The sequence below is a fragment of the Neovison vison genome, chromosome 12, assembly GCF_020171115.1.
Source record: "Neovison vison isolate M4711 chromosome 12, ASM_NN_V1, whole genome shotgun sequence".
Lineage (NCBI taxonomy): Eukaryota > Metazoa > Chordata > Mammalia > Carnivora > Mustelidae > Neogale > Neogale vison.
The window spans coordinates 142,690,006-142,705,104 of record NC_058102.1 but is presented as its reverse complement, the minus strand read 5'-3'; the positions used below and the strand labels follow the sequence as shown (position 1 = coordinate 142,705,104).

The 15,099-nt window shown below is 34.7% G+C and overlaps 1 protein-coding gene across 10 annotated transcripts in view; it reads right to left on the bottom strand.

Moving 5' to 3' along the window:
- Window positions 1-15,099, bottom strand: part of PRKCQ (protein kinase C theta) — a 168,555-nt gene that overhangs the window by 68,365 nt on the left and 85,091 nt on the right. For all 10 annotated transcript variants that reach the window (XM_044226551.1, XM_044226549.1, XM_044226546.1 and 7 more), the window contains 2 exons: window positions 14,436-14,596; window positions 11,501-11,674 (listed from right to left, as the gene is read on the bottom strand). In XM_044226551.1, the coding sequence (XP_044082486.1) occupies window positions 11,501-11,674; window positions 14,436-14,596 (335 nt within the window). The remainder of the gene's footprint in view (window positions 1-11,500; window positions 11,675-14,435; window positions 14,597-15,099) is intronic.

The window sequence follows — 15,099 nt, the reverse complement described above, 5'->3', positions numbered from 1 at the left end:
CTGGGTACCTGTACCTAGAAGACAAACCTGCATAATGTCTGGCTTTGAAAATCTGCAGGGCTTAACTCCAGGAGCTTTGAAAATCAGTGGGGCTTAACTCTGGGAGAGATGGAGGGCTATAGGAAACTGAGAGCCCATCCTCAAAGGGCCAGTGTAGTACAGCACTTGGTTTGAGATATAGTACAGAGGCAGAATTTAAAAACCTCTTATAGGTGAAGGAGATTTATTGACTAATTTTAGGACACTGCTGGAGGGTGAGGGATCTGTGGGAGCTTTCTCCAGAAGGAGAAGTCCTGGCAGGCACCATTTTTCTTGGCCTTCCTCAGCCTAGCTAACCAGACAGTTGTAGGAGCCAGTTCTGACACTTATCATCTACCTCGCTAGTTCTGTTCACCCTGGCAGACAACCCTCCAAAGAAGCTCCTCCACCCAACCACACTTGGTGGGCAGGCTTGATCAGCACTGACATAGCCCCCAAAGTGACTATATCTACCACACTAGCAGGCAGCCCTGGCAGAGACTGGTGACTGCTCTAGCAGAGGGGGAGCCCTGCTCACCAGTACACCCTTAGCAGTTGTAGTAGACCAGGTATGATAGGGCTAGCCACATCCGTAAGCACACCTGCAGTAGCTCTAGCTGGGCTTCTCAGCTTGTCATGCCAGGAGTCAGCTCCACCTACCAGTGTTCCTGCATTAGTCATAGCCTGTCATTGCTGATACCTGGGATGAGTATCAGGATGCCAGCAGCAGTTCCGGACCAGTCACAAAAGGAGGGTGCATTCAGTCCCTCCAGAGGGACTTAACAGAGGGGACACCCTGTTTTCCCTGATTCTAGAAAACAATGAAGAATTCTGCTACCAGGCTTCACAGGATACCTATATCATAAGACTACCACTTTTAAGATCAGAAGACATGCTTGACTTACCTAGTACATAGAAACAAACCTACAGAGTCAAACAAAATGAGAAGACAGAAGAGTATGTTGCAAGTGAAAGAACCAAGCAAAAGCTCAGAAAAAGAACTGAATGAAACAGAATTAGAAAATATAAAAAAAGAACCAATCAGAGTTTAAGAATAACTGGAATGAAAAATATATTGGATGGAATCAACACTAATTAGATAATATAGAGGAACAAATCTACAATCTGGAATACAGGGTAGTGGAAAACACCCCAGCTGAAGAACAAAGAGAAAAAAAGAACTTTAAAAAAATGAGTTTAGGTGGGAACATATGGGAAAACATAAAGTGTACTAACAATCCTATTAGAAGGGTTCCAGAGGGAGATGAGAGAAAAAGGCAGAAAATGTATTTGAAGAAATAATAGCTAAAAAGTGCCATAATCTGGGAAAGGCAACAGATGTCCAGGAAACACAGAAAGCCCCCAAAAGATTAACTTAAGAAGCATCACACCAAGACACCTGATAATTAAAAATTTCAAAGATTAAAGATAAAGGATCTTAAAAGAAGCTAGAGAAAAACAAACAGTAACATACAAGAGAAACCCCATAAGGATGTCAGCTGATTTTTAACAGAAACTTTGCAGACCAGAAGAAAGTGGCATGATGTATTGAAAGTTCTCAAGGTAAAAAGCCTATAATCAAGAATATTCCACTTAAATATTTTATCTGGTTTTATCTATTTCCTTTTTATTTAACAAATTCCTTCCTCATTTAACAAATAAATGATTTTTTTATTATTAAAAAAAGGAATACTCTACTTTGCAAATTCAGAATTGAAGAAGAGAGAGTTTTTCAGACAAACAAAATTTAAAGGAGTTCACCACCACTAAACCAGTCTTACAGGAAATTTTAAGGCTGTGGATTAAGCAGAAAGTTAAAGGCTAAAACTAGAAGAAAGAAATTTATGAAAGGAAAATTTCAATGGTAAAAGCAAATGTAGTACGAATGTTAAAAATTAAAATTAATTATATCTATGAAATTAGATAAGAAATTCACAAAATGAAAAATGTAAAGCGTGACATCATATACATAAAATATGGTGGGGGAAGCAAAAATGTAGTGCTTTTAAATATGTTTGAAGTTAAGCGATCAACTTGATATAGACTGCTATACTATGTTATAACGCAGAATGTTATATAGAAGCCTCATGATATACCCAAATGATAATCTTATAATAGATACACAAAAAGTAAACAGAAAGGAATCCCAGTATAGTACTAAAGAAAAGTCAACAAATAAAAAGCTTAGAGTAGAGCGCCTGGGTGGCTCAGTGGGTTAAGCCGCTGCCTTCGGCTCGGGTCATGATCTCAGGGTCCTGGGATAGAGTCCCGCGTCGGGCTTTCTGCTCAGCGGGGGCCTGCTTCCCTTCCCCTCTCTCTGCCTGCCTCTCTGCCTACTGTGATCTCTCTCTGTCAAATAAATAAATAAAATCTTAAAAAAAAAATAAGCAGTGACATCTTTGAAATCACTTTCATTTAAAAAAAAAAAAAAAAAGCTTAGAGTAAGAGAAGAAAGAGAACCAGACAAAAAAAGAGAGAGAGAACAATAAGGAAAATTGTGATAAGTATACATATCAACAAACACTTTACATGGACTAAATGCAGCAATCAAAAGACATGGTGACTGAATGAATTAAAACAATACAAAACAAAAAAACCCCCCATGACTCATCTGTTAGCTGCCTATAAGAACATTATTTCTACCTAACGAAAGACATATACAGACTGAAAGTGAAGTTATGGAAAAAAAATATTCTATGCAAATGTAAATGAAGAGAAAGCTGGAGTAGCATTATTTATATCAGATAAAACAGACTTTAAATCAAATACTAACTAGAGACAAAGAAGGACATTACATAATGATAAAAGCTTTCAATCCGCAAGAGGATGTAACAACTTTAAGTATTTATACACCCAACACAGGAGTGCTTAAATACACAAATATTAACAGACATAAAGGGACAAATTGAAAGAAACTCAATAATAATAAGGGACTTTAATACCCACTTACATAAGCTGATAAATCATCCAGACAATATCAATAAGAAAACAATGGGTTTGAACGACACACTTGATGAGACTGACCTAATAGATATAAATAGAATAGTCCACCCAAAAGGGCAGAATACACAGTCTTTTCAAGTGCACATGGAACATTGTCTAGGATAAATGACATGTAAGGCCATTAAACAAGTCTCAATAAATTTTGAATACTGAAACTATATCAAACATCTCTTCTGACCACAATAATAGTATGAAACTAAAAATCAATTAAAAGAAAAACCTGTAAAAAACATGGAACACATGGAAACTAGACATCATGGTACTAAACAACCCACGTGTAGATGAGTAAATCAGAGAGGAATTAAAAAATACATGGAGACAAATGAAAATGGAAACACAATGGTTCAAAATCTCTGGAACACAGAGAAAGCTGCTGTAAGAGGGACGTTTATAGTGATAAAGACATACCTCAAGAAACAGCAAAAACAATCAAATAAACAATTTTACACATAAAGAAGTAAGAAAATAAGAAACCAACAAAGCCAAAAGTTAGTAGAAGGGTGGAAATAATAAAGATCAGATAGACAATAAATGAAATAATGAAATAGAGACTAAAAACATGATAGAAAAGATTAATGAAACTAAGTGATTTTTTTTGGAAAAAAAAATCTGATAAACCTTTAACCAATCACCAAGAAAAAAGAGAAAGAACTCAAATAAAATCAGAAATGAAAGAGAAATATAACTAACACCACAGAAATTGATAGTATTGGGAGTTACTACACAAAATTATATGCCAACAACTTGGATGACCTAAAAGAAATGGATAAAATTCCTAGAAATACACAATTCTATGAAGCTGAATCATGAAGATACACAACATCTGAACAGACAAATTACTGGTAATGTAACTAAATCAGTAATTAAAAAAAAAAAAAACTTGCAACAAACAAAAGTCCAGGACCAGACAGATGGCTTCACTGGTGAGTTCTGCCAAATATTTAAAGAATTAATACCTATCTTTCTAAAAATATTCCAAAAAACAGAAGAGGGAGGAATGATTCCAAATTTATTCTTCAAGGCCAGCATTACTCTTACACAAAAACCAGACAAAGAAACTGCAAAAGGAAATTGTAGACAAATATAGGCCAATATCTCTGATGAACACAGATGCATAAATCTTCAATAAAATATTAACAGACCAAATTTAACAATATATAAAAGGGGTATTCAGCAAGATCAAGTGGAATCTATTCCAGAGGCTCAAGACAGTTTGACACTAGCAGATCAATCAATGTGATACATCATGATAACAAAATCAAGGATAAAAGTCATATGATCATCTCAATAGATGCAGAAAAAGAATTTGACAAAATTTAACATCTGTTTATGATAAAAACACAACAAAATGGACTTAAAGGGAATATACCTCAACATAATAAAAACCATTTGTGACAGACATACAGATAACGTCACCATTCAGGTGATCAGGATTAAAGCAAAACCAGGCACAGGACAAGGATATCCATTTTTTCCATTTTTATTCAACACAGTGGAAATCCTAGCAATAGCAAACAGATTAAAAAAAAATAAAAGCCGTCCAAATTTGTAAGGAAGAAATAAAACTGTATTTGAAGATATATGATACTATATATATATAAAACTGTGATCACTCCACTAAAAAACTATAGGATAAATGAATTCAGTGGAGTTACCAAATACAAAATTAATATACAAAAATCAGTTGTATTTTTATACACTAACAATAAATTAACATAAAAAATTAAGAAACCAATATCATTTATAATTGCATCAAAAAGCTTAAAATATTTAGGAATAAATTTAACCAAAGAGGAGAGAAATCCATATTCTGAAAACCTATAGGACACTGATGAAAGAAACTGAAGATGACATAAATGAAGGGACAGATATTCCATGTTCATGGATTGGAAGAATTAATATTGACTGAATGTCTGTACTACCCAAATCAATCTACTATGTAATCCTTATGTAATCCCTATGACAATACAAATAGTTTTCACAGAACTACAACAAATAATTCTAACTTTATATGGCACCACAACAGACCTCAAATAGCCAATGCAATCTTGAGAAAGAGGAATAAAGCTAGGAGAAACACAACCCTAGATTTCAAACTATACTACAAAGCTAAAGTAATCAAAACATTACGGTACAGTGCAAAACTGGACACATATATCAGTGGAACAGAATAGAGAGACTAGAAATAAACTCATGCTTATATTGTCAATTATCTGTGACAAAGGTGGCATGAATGTACAAAGGGTAAAATACACTGTCTTCAATAAAACTGGATGATTATGTGTCAGAAAAAAAAGAAGAAAAAAATAAACTAGACCACTTTATTATACCGTACACACATAAAAATTTTAAGTAGATTAAAATCTTACTATAAAACCCAAAGAAGTCCTACAGAAGAAACATAAGCAGTAAAATCTTAGAGAGCAGCCTTAGCTATATTTTTCTGGATCTGTTTCCGTAGGCAAAGAAAACATAAGCAAAAGTAAATATTTGGACCACATCATATTTTAAAATTTTTGCACAGTGAAAGAAACCATCAACAAGACAAAAAGGCAACCTACTGAATGGAAGAAGTTATTTCAAATCATTATCCACTAAGAGCTTATTATCCAAAATACAGAAAGAACTCAACACCAAAACAACAACAGCAGCAACAGAACAATCTGGTTAAAAAATGGGCAGAGCACTTGAACAAACATTTTTCCAAGGAAGACATACAGATGGCCAACAGACACATGAGAATATGCCCAGCACTGCTAACTCTCAGGGAAATGCAAATCAAAACCACAATGAGATACCACCGCACACCTGTTAGAATTGCTAGTGTTAAAAAGACGTGAAATAACAACTGAAACTAATGTAACCTTGTGTGTCAGCAATGCTCAAATTTAAAGAAAGAACAAGCATTGTCAAGGGTGTGGAGAAAAGGGAACCCTCATGCACTGTTGGTGGGAACATAAATTGGCATAGTCATTAAAAATAAAGGACATATGGGTATTATAGAGGGCACAGCTTGCATGGAGCACTGGGTGTGGTGAAAAAATAATGAATACTGTTTTTCTGAGAATAAATAAATTGGGAAAAAAAATAAAGGACATAAAAATTAAAATTAGAAGTGCCATTATGATCTAGGAATTCTACTTCTGGGTATTTACCTAAAGAAAAAGAAAACACTAATTCAAAGTGATGTAAGGGCCCCATATTCAATGCAGTATTATTTATAATGGCAAAGATTTGGAAGACCAGACCTACGTGTCTGTCAATAGAGAAATGCCAAAGAAGCAGGCTGTGTGTGTGTGTGTGTGTGTGTGTGTAATATTAAATATCAGCCAAATAAAGAATTAGATCTTGCCATTTACAACAACACAGATGGACCTAGAAGGTGTTAGGTTAAGTGAAAGAAGACAGAGAAAGACAAATACTATATGATTTCCCTTATATGTGGAATACTAAAAAGAAAACAAAAGTATAAACTAAAAGCAACAGAAAAGGACTCATAAACACAGAGAACAAACTGGTACTTGCCTCAGGTGAGGAGCTGTACAGATGGGCAAAATAAGTGAAAGAGATTAAGTAGTACAAATTTTCAGTTATAAAAGAAGTCACAGGGATGAAAGTTCAGTGTAGGGAATACAGTTAGTATTATAATACTTTGTGTAGTGACAGATGCTAACTACACTTATCATTCTAAACATTTCATAATGTGTATAGTTGCCAAATCACTATGTTGTACACTTAAATCTAATACTGTATGTCAAATACACTTCAATTGAAAATTTTTAAAAATTAAAAAAAGAAAATATATTTAAGAATAAATCTCCCTGGCAAAGGTAATTTTATAGTAAAGGGAGTGGATCAGCCATTTAAACAGCTAGTATGAAAGTTGATCAGGCAAAATAGCAAAATCAATTATAACTACAATAAGTAGTTAGGGGAAACACAAAATAAAGATATAAAATATGACATCAAAAACACAAGATGGAGTATATATTTTCAGAATGTGTATAAATTTAAGCAACTATCAACTTTAAGTATATGGACACACAAAAATATATAAATATATTTATATTTATAATATATATTATATTATATATTTATGTATTTTGTATTATATATTATATATATATTTATGTAATATATTTATGTATTTTGTATTATATATAATTATATATATAATATATTTTATAAATTATATATTTATATTATAATATATAATTATATATAATACAAAATACATAATATATTGTATATTATGTACATAATACATAAATATATTACTTATTAAAATTTAACAAACTATTAAATATATTTATATATTTATATTTAACACACAGAAAGCATTTATATTACATATATAAATATAAATATATAATATATAATATATATATATTATATATATATATAATATAAATGTGTGTGTGTGCATGTGTATACACACACACATATCATGGTACTGAGAAACCAAAAACCTACAATAGATATGCACAAAGTAAGGAGAAAGGAACCCATATATAACACTAAAGAAAACCATCAAACCACAAGGGAAAATACCAAAAGACGAGAGAAAAAAGAACTGCAAAAGTAACCAGAAAACCAGTCAACAAGATAGAAGTACATACTTATCAATAATTAATTTAAATGTAAATGGACTAAATGTTCCAATCAATAGACATAGGATAGCTGAATGGATAGAAAAATAAGACCCACTCATGTGCTGCCTACAAGAAACTCCCTTCAGATCTAAAGACATGCAGACTAAAAGTGAAGGGAGGGAGCAATACTTCTATCAGACAAAACAGACATTAAACAAAGATTGTTAGAAAGCACACACATACACACAGAAAGCATTAAATAATAATGAAGGGATCAGTCCAAGAAGAAGATATAACATTCATAAATATTTATGCATCCAACCTAGAAGCACCTACATGTAATAAGCAAATATTAACAAATAGAAGGGAGAAATTGATAGCAATACAATTGAAACAATACAGTAAGAGTAGGGGACTTTAATACACCACCTATTTCAATGGAGACATCATTCAGACCGAAAAACAGTAAGAAAACACTGACATTAAATGACACATTCGACCAGATTGACTTAATTGATCAGAAAATTTAATCCCAAACAACAGAATACACATTCCCTTCAAGTGCACTTGGAAAATTCTACAGGATAAATCATATGATAGGCCACAAAAGAAGTCTCAACAAATTCAAGAGCAATGGAATTATATCAAGTATCTTTTCCACGACAGCAGTATGGAACCAGAGAGCAATTACAGAAGAAAAGTGGGAGACACACCAAACATGGAGGCCAAACAACATGCTACTAAACAACCAATGGAGCAACAAAGAAATAAAAGAGGAAATTTAAAAATACCTAGAAACAAATGAAAACAGAGACTTAACTTTCCAAAATTTATGTGACTTTCCCTGAAGAAGTTCTAAAAGTTTATAGCAATACAGGTCGACCTTAAGAAACAAGGAAAATTCTGATATAAACAATTTAACTTCACAAATAAAGGAACTAGAAAAAAGCAAAATTGAAAGTTAGTAGAAGGAAGTAAATGACAAAGATCATAATGGAAATAAGTGGAAGACCGGCTTAAAAAAAAAACAAAACAAAACTATAGGAAAGATTAAAGATACTGGGGCACCTCGGTGGCTCAGTTGGTTAAGCATCTGCCTTCGCTCAGGTCATGATCCCAGGATCCTGGGACCAAGCCTTGTATCGGGCTCCCAGGGGGCCTGCTTTTCCCTCTCCCTCTCCCACTCTCCTCTCTCATGCTCTGTCTCTCAATCAACCAGTTAATCCATCAATCCTCTAAAAAAAAGATTTAAAAAAATAAAAAATGGTCTTTGAAAAGATAAAATTGATAAATCTATGGCCAGATTCATTAGGAAAAAAAGAGAGGGTCCAAAATAAAGTCAGAAATGAGAGAAGTTACGAACTGACCACAAAAACACAAAGGATCATAGGAATGTACTATGAGGAATTATACACCAACAAATTGAAAAACCTAGAGGAGTTGGATAAATTCCTAGAAACATACAGCATTCTGAGGCCGATTCATGAAGATACAGAAAATCTAAGTAGACCAATTTTAATGATGAACCAGTAATTTAAAAACTCTTCCAAAATAACTAGTATAGGATCAGATGGCTTCACTGGTGAATTCTACCAAACATTAAAGAAGAGCTAGTACCAATCGTTCTCAAATCATTCAAAGAAGAAATGAAAAGGAAGGAATACTTCATTTTACAAGGTCAGCATTACCCTGAAACCAAACCAAAGTCACCACACACAAAAAAGAAAATGACAGACCAATATCCCTGATGAATATAGATGAAAATCTTCAATAAGATTTTAGCAAACTGAATTCAATAAAATGTTAAAAAGATCATTCACCACTCTCAACTGAGATTTATTACAGGGAGGTAACAATAGTTCAGCATCCATAAATCAATGTGATACACCACATTAACAGAACAAAGGATAAGAATCATGATATGTTAATAGATACAGAAAAAGTATTTGACAAAACTCAACATCCATTTAGGATAAAAATGATCAACAGCCTGGCTATAAAAGTAATGTACCTCAACATAATAGAGACCGTATCTGACCAATCCACAGTCACTATCATACTCAATAGTAAAAAGCTCTAAGCTTTTCCTCTAAAATCAGGAAGACGACAAGAATGCCCATTTTCACTTCTTTTAGTCGTCATAGTATTGGAACCCTTGGCCAGAGCAATAAGGAAAGAAAAAAAAAAAGTAAAAGGCATCCTTACAAGATACAAAATTAACATACAGAAAGTGGTTGCATTGGTTACTATACATTAAAAAGGAACTATCAGAAAGAGAAATTAAGAAAGCAATCCCACTTACAATGCATCAAAAAGAATAAAGTACCTACAAATAAATTTTATCCATAAGGTGAAATACCTGTACTTTGGAGACCGTAAGACACTGGTGAAAGAAACTGAAGACAACAGAAATTGAAGATATATCATGTTCATGGATTGGAAGAATTAATATTATTAAAATGTCTGTACTTATCTACAGAATCAATACAATCCCAATCAAAATTCCAATGGTATTTTTCACAGAACTAGGACAAAGCTTTCTGAAATTTGTATGAAACCATCTGTGACAACATGTATGAAACTAGAGGATATTATGCTAAGTCAAATAAGTCAGATGCAGAAAGACACTGTGTGATCTCACTTATATGTAGAATCTAATAAAAAAAAACAAACCAGAAACTGACATACGGATACAGGAAATAAACTGTGAGTTCCCTGAGTGAGGAGGGGTTCAAGGGCTGATTGAAATAGGTGATGGGTATTAAGAGATATAAAGTTTCAGTTATAAGATAAGTCAGTCACAGGATATAATATTTAGCATAGAAAATACAGTTAATATTGTAGTAACTCTTCATGGTGGTGGATGGTAATTACACGTTTCAGGAGGACCATTTGGTATTGTATAAAAATACTGCACCACTATGATGTACACTTGGAACTAATAGAATATTGTATATCAACTACACTTCAACAAAAATAATAATAAGTAACAGGCATATAACTATTCTTCAGAACCTCCTGAGTAGCCTGGCATTCCAACAGCTGGGTTCTTTGGAGGTAGAAAGCCAATGAATAACTTTTCCTATAAACAACAATCCCCCAGAAAAGTGAATAGTTCATTTGTTAACTAATATCTTTCACTAGTGTGCAAAGGTATCTGTCATTCCCTCAGAAATGCAACTTCCAAAATTTTCCCAAAGCAAATCATCATTCATTTCAATTGTTGCTTTTTACACTCACCTATTTAGTGTATTTTTAGTGGTATTTAGTTGGTTATTCTGTTTGATATGCAAGATCTGACTAAGTCAGGACATCTCGAAAAACAGGCAATTAGAACATATTTTTAAGGAATAAGGAGATCAGGAAGAGAATCATCCCAGAATAAGAGAACCTTTTGACAGAATTCACCCTTTTACCTCACTGTGCAGGCCCACTGTAAGCCTGCGTCTCTGCTGGCCACATGAGGGAATAGAATAGTGCACACACATTTTGATCTACTGCCCAACTTTTGTCTCTTCAAATACATATACAGTAGATGAACAAACAAGTATCATGTCTTTGGCCCTCACAAAGCTCTGCTTCATTAAGCAAGTCACAGGCTGCTTAGAATCCTTGTTATATAAATAAAATAAAATTCTAAAACACAATCAAATAGACAAACCCAGAGGTAAAGCCCTTTCCCAACCAACTATGTGAAAAATTAGAAATAATATATCAGCGGTGTTTGGAGAAGAAACTCATTTGGACGAATGGAAGGTGAACTGAAAGGTAAAGAAATATATGGAGACAATTCCCCGTGTCTCCTAATGAGGAAGCCATAGGGGCACCCTGCTTAGATCTCCACGTTTGCTGGCTGAGAGGTGGATGAAGGGTTGTCCAAGCCTTACCTTGGTCTGGAATGTACAGAACATGTGCGTTAAGAATGGATGCTCCCAGGCCAAGGAGAGAACTCTCTTCTCTACCATTGTACACTCAACATCATCGTCCATCAAAACCACGTCTTTCTTTAAGGCTTTTATTGCAAAAAACTGATTGGTTTTCTTGAACTCTGCTAGGAAGACCTAGAAGGAAAGGTAAGAAGTAACTTTATTTTAGAATTTGATCTCATACTCCTTAAAAAAGGACAAAGTCCTGAGAGAGATCTGTGTTGGCTGAGAAGAGAATTTCTTCTCCAATCCTCCTCTATCCCCTTTACAGATACAAAATAGAGCATCTCTCCACAAGACAGATAGTAAAAAAAAAGACCACTGGGTTTAAAGAGTAACTTCACTTGGTCAAATTCATGGAACTACTCAGTGGAAAAAACACAATTCCAAATTTACTTTTTTTTACTTGATATCATGAATCTTATATGAAAGGACACCAGATGGCATATAATGGAGAGTTTCTACAACTTCTGTTTTTGCAACTGATGCAGCAACAGATGACTGACAGTTGTGAGGACATGGCATTTGGAAACAGAAAACTCCAGCTTGGGTCTCTTCTCATGGACATTTACTAGCTGTGGGAACGTGGGCAAACCAATTAACCTCTCTGGGCTTTGGTTTCCTAAATGTGTAAAAGAGATAATTGTCATAACATTCTCCAACTTGCAGGACCATGGTGAAAATCAAATGACTACCACATGGGAAAGTGATTTGGAAACTATAAAATGCTCTTGACATGACAGTTATTAAGAATACTTGTCATTTGTTTTTTGACTTTTAGGGAATGTCAAAGTCAATGACACCAAACCAGTACTGAAAATGTATGTGTCTATATTTAAAATAATATGGTGCAGATACATAGCTTTGGGGTAGCTGGCTTGATAGAGGACATAGAACTTAGATAATATTGTAGGCAAATGGGTAATGTGCATATTCCTAGAAAAAAATGCTATTTTTTTTTCTGGACCTCAAAGTAAATTGAGAATAAGAATATACAGAGGCTACCATTTTGCTGAGAAGCCATACTTCCTATCTAGAGCCAAAAGAAAGAAGGAAAGCAAGTTTTAGAGTATTCTCAGGGTTGTAAGAAAGGGAAATATGACTGTCCCATTTTGCTTTGGTGCTTTGCCCTCCTTTCTTTGGGTCCCACGTTTCAGTCTTCTCAGTCTGTAGGGATTCAGGGTCCTGATGGCAAAGGGCATATTGCTTTGGACATAGAACGGGGGATATCTGAGTCTCTCAGTTGTCCCTTGGGATATTTTATGAAGGCTTGTAGGTTTAACCTAATGTCTTTCTTATTAACCTTGTTCAAATATAGAAACCCACATGGGAACAAAGAAACATAAACATTTCGTTAACAATTAAAAGTGCTCTTTTGGTAATTGTTTCTTTCAATAAAACATCCCCAAACCAGTCATAAACTAAGAAGCTGAAAAGGCAATTTCCATCTCTATAATGGGCTTTCAATTTTTGGTAACAGGTTATAATTGCACATTAATTGATGCTAAATTATAATGAAGACTAGCTATAAAATTGCCTATTACACAGATTAACACCAAATGAGCCTGCTGTGTTTCATATTATTGTGGAAATGAACTAAAAGAATTAATGGAGATCAGCTAGTTTGCAGGGCAGAACAGATTTTGCCAAAAGCAATGCAGTGGTGTTTAAATCCAAACCCAGTTGGAGGATAATGTGATTCAGCTGTGGTGATGCTTAGTTGCGTTCTAGTTTATTATTAAATAAACTGGGTGAGTTTCCCAGCCAAAGTCTGGTGAGCAGGTGTGGAGTATGTACAAATTCATAGAAGTAGTCTCTGGCTAAAATTTTCCTAGGAGTTTCATCCAAGAATAAAACTGAGAGTGTCATTAATATAATAGATTGCCTTAATATCTAGAATAATCTCAAGGCTCATCCCTCTTTACATTCACTAGCTTGAAGTTTTTTTTTTCCATCACTGATAGTTGATCGTAAATTGTGTCATCTTCCTCCTTTTCCTTTTGTCCTCTGTGACTGACAGAGACAGCCCATAACTCGAGTGTGTGGCAGGAAGGATTTAGAGGAGGGACTTTCCCCACGAAACTTTTCTCATGACTCTCAAGCTATGGCTTTGTTATGAACTGAATTGTGTCCCCTCTGAAATATTTACATGCTGAAGTCCTAAACCCCCGTTCCTCACAATGTGACTGTATTTGGAGTCAGGGTCTTTACAGAGGTAATCAAGTTAAAATAAGTTCATTAGGGTGGGCTTTCATCCAGCATGATTAGTGTCCTTATAAGAAGAGGAGATTAGGACACAGATACACAGAGGAATGATGTGAAGACACAGGGAGAAGATGGCCATATACAAGCCAAAGAGAGAAGAAACGACTCTATCAACACGTAGGTCTTAGACTTCCAACCTCCAGAATGATAAGAAAATAAATTTCTGTTGTTTGAATCCCTCAGTCTGTGATACTTTGTTATATTTGTCCTAGCAAACTAATACAAGACAGGACATTTGATAGAGAAAAAAAAATTGCATTCAAAGTAAAACAACACTCCAAGTTTGAGAAAAGAGCCAAAAAGAAACAAAAACCAAAAAAACCCTGTAAGAAATAGAAACTGGCTGAGGCAGCTTTTCATTTCCTTGATGTCCAAATATATCAAACTCATAATTGTGTGGGATGTACATCTTTGAAACAAAATGGCTTGGCAACAATGATTCCCAGGAAGCAGAGGCCACTACTTCCTAGAATTCCTGGGTTTCCTTTTTACTCAGACCCCTCTCTACCCTGGCAAAAAAAATGCACAGGAATGTCCTCTCCACCCCCATGACCATTTCTGGTCCCACGAGTTTAGGAGCTTTGCTTTTCAATTTCTCTAAGTTGGTCTGTAGAATTCTATAGTATCATACCTTGCCAAAACTTCCTTTCCCCAACATTTTGTGCAAGATAAAATCCTCGATTTTTAGTTTCATATGTACAGATGGTCTTTCTATGTTCGGTTCAGGTTCTGGACGATGGCACATTTTCTCCATCTCATCCAACGGAGATTCCCAAGAGATTCCCTGAGGCTCTGAAAATAGCAAGCTAGCAGTTAAAAGTAAACAAGAAACAATGGAGGATCATTCTAGTTATTCTGAGAACACTCTCTCTTCCACTTCCCTCTCTCAGTCTCCATCCACAAAAATGGGGTGGGGGAGGCAGTCCTGGTGAGCCTGACATTTGGGGCATGGACTCTTTATCTCTTATCTACTCAATCAACTGGGAGAAATTTCATGTTAAGAAACATATTCTAATTAGCAAAAGCTCAAATATGCAAAACAAAGGAGCACTTTAAATCATGTCAAATCACGGGCAAATAGAGATTTTAACCAAATTTGAGGAAAAAAGGCTTCTCAGCTACTTGCATGGCTCACAGGCACAGTGGCAACATGTGATGTTGCAAGTGAGGGATGAGGAAATGGAGAGCAGACTGACGGAGATCTGAACTGCATCATCCCTCATTGTATTCAAGTCAGCCGATTTATTCCTCACCCAATGCCAGATGAAGTACAGAAAACTTTTTTGGAATCTTTC